Source organism: Cibotium barometz, chromosome 4 (assembly GCF_041138505.1).
Source record: "Cibotium barometz isolate CiBa-2024 chromosome 4, ASM4113850v1, whole genome shotgun sequence".
NCBI classification, from domain to species: domain Eukaryota; kingdom Viridiplantae; phylum Streptophyta; class Polypodiopsida; order Cyatheales; family Cibotiaceae; genus Cibotium; species Cibotium barometz.
This window is the reverse complement of record NC_141049.1, coordinates 29,466,673-29,475,596: the sequence shown is the minus strand read 5'-3', so window position 1 is coordinate 29,475,596 and position 8,924 is coordinate 29,466,673. Positions and strand designations below refer to the sequence as shown.

Genomic DNA, 8,924 nt, shown 5'->3' with positions numbered 1-8,924 from the left:
TCCTATAGCTCTCTATGCTGTTGTATGATGGTCTCCTACAAACCTCTAGTGAGCCTCCTCTACAATGCTTTGCACGTGAGACTATTTTCAAGAATGAGAAGGCAAGCGCTTGGTATATATGCCATGCAAGCACTTGTACTTTGTTTACGTAGAGGTTCTAGGATTGGACTCAATAGATCATGATTTCATGCACTAGGCACCAATAACTAATATGGATTTGTTTTAAGAACTTACTGGGAGACAATGCCATGTACTAACATAATTTGCAAACGTTATTGATGTGGCTTTTTGGATGGATTTTGTGATGGTCCTTTTTCTAATTAGCCTCGACTTGGGTGCATTTCGATAGATCGAATATAATATCTTTTAGTTTTCCTTGTTTTGTGGTTGGGAGGGGTCATTACTTGGATTAAATGCCGTTGTTTTGATCCAAAATGTAATTTCATGTTGGCATGTGCTTGTTTGGAATGTGATGTTGTTCTTTGGAGTTGGTTCAAGGCAATTAGTGGTGTGGGAGATGATTCAATGTGCCAACGTAATCCACTGATGTTGTTGATGTGGCCTTTTTAATGTCTTACAACACGATGGTTCTTTTTGTTATTAGCCTCAGCTTGGGCACACTTTGATCATTGGAATATCGCATCTTTTAAGTTCCCTTTGGGAGGGGTCATCATGTTGGCGTATACTTGTTTCACTCTACAAGAGAAGTCCCTATTAGCGGCGTTTTACATTACGCTGATATAAGCTCCATTATTAGCACCTCTATTAATGTTGTTATTAGTGTTGCTCAAACGACGCTAGTGCCACTATAAGCGTTGTTGTAAAAACATCGCTATAAGCTCCGCTCAGTTTTAGGAAAAAATAAAATAAATTATATAAAATAAAAAACTTGACAAATATCTAAATATTATTGAGCTAAAACAAAAAAATCATCAAATAGTTATACAAACCAATCAATGTGTACATATGTTATGATGATATATATTTAATTTGTAAAATCATCAAATCCATCTTGCAATCAATCCATGCATTGTAAATGGTCTATCTCTAAATCCATCATTTTGATGGCTCCTATATCAATACAAATTCCTATTCCACTACTTGAAGAAGATGTACAGGTATTATCATCACGGTCCTCATGGTCGTCATATTGATTGTTAGTTGCATCCTCCATTGATTGTCCACCACCATGCATTTCTTCTTCAACATCTTGATCTTGAAATATATGTTTAAATCGAGGAGTGACTTGTACTACATACCACCAATTAGGATCTCTTTGGTCTGGATCAAACACAACCTAAAAGAAAGAACCACAAAATATTTACAAGAAAATATATACAATGCCTTCCTTATATCTATAGATTCATCAAAATTGAAAATCAAGTGTGAACCTGTTCACGATGTTGTGGTAGAATGTATGTGTCTCTTGAATCTTTCTATAATTTATTGACTCAATTGCAAAAAATGCGCTTGGATGCTTCTTGCAGGTTGCTTGAGTACCTCTATATACCACTTTGAACCACTTAACATCACAGATGAACAGTTTGAAAGCTCTAAATCCAATCAACAAGATGTCTTGAATTGTTCCATATTATTCAAGTTTCTGTGATAATATTATTATCTCTTCTACTAGCTTGACTTTCTTGGTCAAAACTTGCCATTACACCACAATTATATGTGATTCTCTTGGAGTCCACACGTTGAGTGAAAATTTTGACCTTCTGACCACATTGCATTATGCACTTTATATTGCAATCCAATAAAAAATCTTTAATATAGCTTATATGTAAGCAATTTAATATTGAACATTATATATCTTAGCAAAACATCTTTACTTACATGGTGGTCGCATCCCCTTGCATACTCCCATTCTTCTCTTGTAATATCCTCTCCCGTCCTTTTGGCTTGCTCTAGGGCATCTCTAAGCCAGTAAACATTGTAATCCTTTGGAAGATCCTTTAGGTTGGGTGGGAATGCCTTGTGCCTTTGTGTTAATCTCTTAAATGCTCTTCTCTCCTCTCTCCTTCTCGTTCTTGTATCTTCATATTTCTCAATCCACTTTTCCAACATAGAAGTGTTAAGAAGACACAATGTAATGACCTTTTTGTGCATGGACTCATCCATCTTTTGAATGTGTCCTTTTGCATGTGGCACATGTGACACCGTTTGTTTATCTTCATCATTACGCATGAATCTAGGCATAGATGGATCGATTTGTTTCAAATATTCAGAGATTTATATAAGGGATTATTGAACCAACCATCCCTCTTCCATGCTTTCTTCTAGCCTTGCCTGTCTCCCAAATCCCTTCAAGGTTTTCATGAAGAGTTCAAGAAAGAACATCCACCAGCTATGAAAAATGCCACATACAGCCACCTCATCCACCAAATGTACTAGAGGGTGCAATTGAGTTCTGAGTATGCTTCTTGGAAATATTTCTTCGATCATATACAACACTGCCTCAATTGACTCAACTCGAGCCTTCTCAATGTAATCTCGATGAATCTCCTTTGACATTATCCACCTATTCAACAAAGAAATAAATGATAAATTAAAGAATAATAGAAAATTTCAAAGCTATATGTTATACCAAATGCATAAATCTATAGTTTTGATTGGAACTCACCTTGCCAATCCACCTAATTTATAGATGGCATTCCAAGCTTTCTCTTCTCCGCACCCACCAATTGACATTGGAAGTATGAACTAGTGCAATCAAATTTTGAAAACAATAAAAGATCAATATAGAGTCCACACAAGGCATGCACAAAAAATAGATATAGTTATGTACATACCTACATCATCTTGTGCCAATAATGTGATTTGAGACCATACAATTAATGCTCGCCGTTCTTTTTTGTTATTGTAAATGCTTCTAATGCATTCTTGTGTTATTTAAGTTTGAGCATGCCTCGTTTTTATAATATCGACATGTGGGGGGATGATCCAAAGTCAATAAGCCTAATGCATCGTCGTTAAATATCCATCGTGTTGGTGATTCGGACATGGAGAGTCTCTCATAGTTGGTCGCTAGTCTGTCCCATTGATATGGGAGAGAGAGTGTATGGAACATTTTTGCTCCACCCTCGTTTCCTTCAACACTTAATCCTACATCAATGGGGGGTAATATGATGGGTGTGACGTGTCCCATCGATATAGGAGAGAGAGTGTATGGAACATTTTTTCTCCACCCTTTCTTCCTCCAACAGTTAATCCTACACAAATAGGGGGTACTCCGATGGGTGGTTGTACTCTGAGGTTATGCACTCCTATACCCATGTCCACTCCGATTGGAGGATCTAGTCCTGTAAACTTCTATTTAGGAGTCATACAATGGGTATCCTGTTCCTAATGTACACAACAGTTGCTACTACTTCTGTCCAAAAGTAATGCGGCATATTCTTTTTAGCCATCAAGGCACGTGCCACTTCTACAATGTGCCTGTTTTTCTTAATTCTGCTGCTCCGGAGTATACCTGCATGTAAACTACCTCTTGATTCCCTGTCTTCCTTAGGAAGTGGCAGAACTCATTGGAGAAATATTCTCCCCCACCATCTGATCTTAGGCATTTTATTTGCATGTTTTTTTCCTTCTCTACCAAGGCTTTAAATCTCTAAAAGTGAGCAAACAACTCTACAAGTGCTGCCTCAACAAAGAAAAGTGCTACCTCCACAAAGCAAAGTCTTCCCAAGAACCATGCCTCTAATTTTGCTCATGTCTGATGCTTTGTAATAACTATTTAGTCTTCCAAACTCGGCCCCACAGTACTGTGGACCTAGCATCCCCAACCTGCCCATAGGCTATATGCCTACTCTTCTCTGGGGGCGCCAGCTCATCGCCATTCCACTCCATCTCAAGAGACTGGTCAAAGCCCTTAGGGAGAGTGTAAATTTTGACCTCTGCAAGTAAATCCCTCCAAGTGAGCATGGTTGAATGTATAGCAAGCGATCTACCACATGGTGTTCAGATCTATTAGTCGCACATTTGGATAGATCCCCTCCATGCTAACTACCCTATATGTGGCCACATTATTAGAGTATGAGGAAAGTGGTCACTTTGCCTCCTACACCAGTGAGATGATAATGTAACTAGGTCGAAGAGATGGCCACATGCAACCTTGGTGGAAGAGATGGCCACAAGAAAGCACCATGTAGAGTGGAAAGTCCACATGTGCATTCTCCCTAGCATTGCTAGAAAAGTGTGAATACTTCCTCGTTATATGCTCTGCAATTTATCATTACATCATCAAAAATCCAGAGCTCTAAGCTGATTTACATCAAATGTTTCTTAGACCATGCGAGCTCTGACTTGGTCCATCTTAGCTTTTGCCTACTGTAGCTCCAATCTAAGTTTTGTAATTGAGCACAGAGAGCCTCTGTTGCATCTTCTTCTCTACACCTCGACTCCTCATATCTACACTAACCTGCTCCAGTTGCTTTATCCTTGTGTTGTGGTTGTGTCTGTAAAGAAAGGCGAACAACAATGTGTTGTATGGACTCTATGGCCACTTGTACATCCTGGCTCTAACGAACGTTCAAAGTGCCTGTATATTAGATAACCACTAGGAGACCTACAATGTGATGTTGCTATTGCCAGCCGATGGGTCTCTCCCAATTCTACCAAACCTAACACTAGAGTAGTCAACTTGTCTCTGTGAAACAAACTCTATAAACAATTGCTTCATGAAGTATATGAGAATCTAGTGGTTGTACAAAAAATATTTGTTGTAAATGTATGCTACCATCTCTGGGGATGAGAGCACCTAGATATGGTGAGTGCTCTCCTTGGGCAAGGTAGATCTCCTTGTCTATCCACGAATAATCTTTGCACAACTCCCTCACACAGACCTTAGGAATTTCATCCAACTCCCTATAGGATAATCGACCCAACTCCCTATAGGATAATTGACCCACAAGACTGATGTGCGACCAACTCCCTCACACAAACCTTAGGAATTGCATCCAACTCCCTATAGGATAATCGACCCACAAGACTGATGTGCGACCAATGCTCCTATAGCCATTCGTCCACCTTTGTGATAGAGATGATGTTACAAAGAGACTCTAGAATTCTCTCAAGGTCGAAGACCAAATGTAGGGTGGTGGTCAAGTCGACACCAATGCTACGAATCCATGTTGAGATATTGCGTTAGCTCTGATATAGGAGATGCAATGGTATGTGACCCACTTAATCCACCTAAACTACTAGGAGGAGGTGCTTTGATCCACTTGAACTGCTTACCTCCATGACCTATATAGAGCAAGCAAAGAACATATAATTGAGAGGGGAAAATAATAAGCAGAAATATAGACGTATTAGTAAGGGGATAGGTCCATAATCATCAAATTAGGTACATAATAACCATGAATATGAGATTAGTAAGAGGATAAGTTTGTATGCAGCCATATGGCATGAAAGGAGAGACCGTGATCGTGATTTAGAAACCATGATCATGCTTAAAAATCACGATCATGCTTTAGAATACTAGGATCTCATTTCACGACCATGGGACGGGAAACTAGAGACCAGGATAGTACTTTGGCAACCATGATCGTGCTTTACAAAGACCACAATCATTCTTTAAAATACCACTGATCATGCTTAAAAATCACGACCATGGGACGGGAAACTAGAGACCAGGATAGTACTTTAGAAACCATGATCATGCTTAAAAATCACGATCATGCTTTAGAATACTAGGATCTCATTTCACGACCATGGGACGGGAAACTAGAGACCAGGATAGTACTTTGGAAACCATGATCGTGCTTTACAAAGACCACAATCATTCTTTAAAATACCACTATCATAGCAAATAACCATGATAGTGCTTTAGAAAAACCACAATCGTGGTATTCATATAGTTTGATTAAGCCATCACCACTATATTAGTATATATACGTTATTAGAAATTTTCATTTGAAAAACTTCAAGTTCATTGGATGTGCATTGATCTCAATGGTTAATAAGGAGAAAAACTATGACGGTTTTGTTTAATATAACACGATCGTGATATGTTAAATCATGATTCTAATATTAATTGCTTTGCAACCGTCGATCAATTATGTAGTCAATGATCCAAAGCACAGTTTCTAGATGGCACAAAATGTTATTGATTATTACTACAACGATCAGTGCACGGCGCCAATTAAACACACTATGGAAGAAGTGGAAAATTGATAAAACTTAAACATTGAACAACGATGAAATCACCATCATCGTGCAGCCTTGGATTTTCAAGACACAGACATAAGAAAGTCTCCCTTCGTTGCATAAGGAGTTCTGCGTGAGAGAGGGACAGAGATCAGTATTTGGTAATTACAAATATAACGCGATTGAGATTTCAAAGGAATGAGTTTTGCTACCGACGTGCACACAACAGGCCCTGAGAGAGAGAGAGCGAGAGAAAGAGGAGAGAGAGAACGGCCACCTAACTAGGAGAGAGAAGTCCCGTCCAGAGAAGACACATGCCATGCAGAGCCCCAGCCTCTCCTCATCTACGATAGCATTACAGATCGACCCTAATGTAGAGACAGGGAGACAGAGAGGGGCACAATTGTTACTCCACGCAAGAGCAAGAGAGCCATACTTGACCACAAATTAGAGAGAGTGAGAGCCGTATTCGTAATAGATTGGCAGGGCACCTATTCCTGGAATCATGATGCTTCGTGCTTCGATAGCGACCACATATTTAAACACGACCATGTAAGTACAGAAAAGGACGCGAGGTCTACTAGGGAAATACATTGCTCCATGCAAGAAAGCAGATCTTGCAGTATATACCTTGATGAAAATAAAGAAGTGCAGTTAAATAACTCGATTTGATTAATTAATGGCAATGAGTGCTCTATGAGAAATGAACCGGCCATGCTGTGTTTGAAGCGATCAGTTTAAGCAAATTGAATATTTCCATTAAAAGCGAGATGAAGCTAAATTACACAGGTGCATATCCACACTGCGTGCAGGCCGGACGTAGACCCGTGGGCGCCGGAGACGAAGCTGGGCCTGGCCAGGCATTCACCAGGGCACCCCGGGCAGTCATTGTGGCAGTGTGGGGGCCTTGATCCCGGCTGTCTCTGCATTGCGGAAATCACAATTCTGTGATGGGTCTTGCAATAATATTACATAAAATCGTCAAACATTTTTGTCTTCCCACTTGTGGAAAAAGAGTGTATCCTCTTTATGCACCACAGTTGTACACTAGTATAGCACTAGAGTACTATAGGCACTCGAAAAGGAAGAACGTTATAGGCAGCTGGGTGCTGGTGGCCTGCTTGTCTTCGATTAAGAAAAAACTGGCCTTTGTGAACGGCTATCTGGCTTGGATGTACCTACGCTTGGTGTGGGTGTGTGTGCGTGTGTATGTGAGTGAGAGAGAGAAGAAGACAGAGACACAAAGACGACACACAGTTGTGGTATCATGTAGGGCTTCATTTTTCCTAGAGAGTGCATGTGTGTGTGTGCGCGCGCGCGCGCGCGCGTGTGTGTGTGAGTGCTGGGGAGGGTGGTTGTTGACTAGAGAGAGAAAGTGTCACAGTATACAGAAGTTGTGTGGCTTAAAATTTCAATTATTCTAGCTGATGTCAACGACAGTAAAAGCAACTACCTCGAGTTGGATCACGTCGCTCAGGTAACGCTCGCTTTGAGGTGCCTCTGCGTGAAGCCAAATCAACAAAGAAATGAATCTCCCTCCTTACCTCCCTGTCACTCACTCTCTCTCTCTCTCACACACACACACACACAGCCACACACACATAGAATCCAGCCTACCTCCCTCCCTCCGTCTCTCTCTCTGTCTTTCTCTCTCTCTCTCTCAATCACAGGAGCACACACAGAATGCATGGCACTTATTCTTTCCCACTCCGTTGAGTCAGAATGGAAGAAGAGTTGGATTTTTTAAAAAATTCACACGGAAGTTCGAGTGAAAAGGGGCGGGAGTTATTTATAAATTTATGAGAAATCACAGACCGTTTCCGTCAAGGAGCAGAACCACCCACGCCCTCGGACGCAAGGACAAGACAAGCACAAGCAGAAGCAGCAGTAACAGTGCGAAGCTACGGGGTGGGACCCGCCAGAGGCAACGAGCAACTGCCAGGGATGGAGCTGCCATAATGCCATTCTATCTGTTTGACATTCTGTGTATGTGGAAAGAATGCAGTTAAAGAGTGTGGAAGGCAGAACAGGAGCGGTCTCCGCCTAGAAATGCGGTTGAGAGAGGGAGGCGGGAGGAGGAGGAGGAGGAGGATGTGCTTGTAGCGTGCACGACCTGCAGAACTCTCACTCTCCGGGACGGACGGTCTTTGTTGTTGTGTCAGACGCCAAACCAGTAACCTTGCCTTCATATACTTCATATATGTTATACCATGTATTAAAAAAAATCGTATCCTTCAAGTAGGTAATTTGAAGTAGAAGATTTTAACATATATATGTGTAATTATAATACTACGCATATAGAAGTTAAATTCTTCAAGTGATCAGTGATCACGTAAAGTTGAAAATTTAAGATACGTGTGTCACGTGTGTACTATTTAGCCCTAATACTAGCTCAATTGATTTTTTAAGATATAAATTGTACTACTATGTAGCTCCTTTACTATTACATATTGTATGGTACTTTCCATATTAGATTAGTGTAGCTTTTTGAGATGCTTAACTAGAAGACAAAGTCACTAAGAGTAGTTCTAGTTCACTTAAATCAAGGCCAAATAATTGTGCCTCGATCTTGTCATTGGCTGCCCCTGCTTATCCAAACTTTGATATTTATGCAATGGTGTCTCCATAGGTTGGGCTACCTCTACCTATCCAAACTTTGATATTTATGCAATGGTGTCTCTATAGGTTTGCCTGCTTGCAAACCTAGCATATTTAGGTAGATTTGTTCTGGGTATGCCTTAAAGATCCCCATATAGGAATGCATTGTGGGT

General features: G+C 40.5%; 1 protein-coding gene across 1 annotated transcript; it reads right to left on the bottom strand.

The window, feature by feature from the left end:
• Positions 1–6,928: 6,928 nt before the first annotated feature.
• On the bottom strand, positions 6,929–8,303 carry LOC147639141 (uncharacterized). The gene is made up of 3 exons (XM_086782849.1): positions 7,969–8,303; positions 7,607–7,653; positions 6,929–7,076 (listed from the first exon to the last, which is right to left on the bottom strand). The coding sequence occupies exons 1-3, from the start codon at positions 8,108–8,110 to the stop codon at positions 6,930–6,932; spliced, it is 336 nt and encodes a 111-aa protein (XP_086638975.1). The 5' UTR covers positions 8,111–8,303; the 3' UTR covers position 6,929.
• Positions 8,304–8,924: the final 621 nt, after the last annotated feature.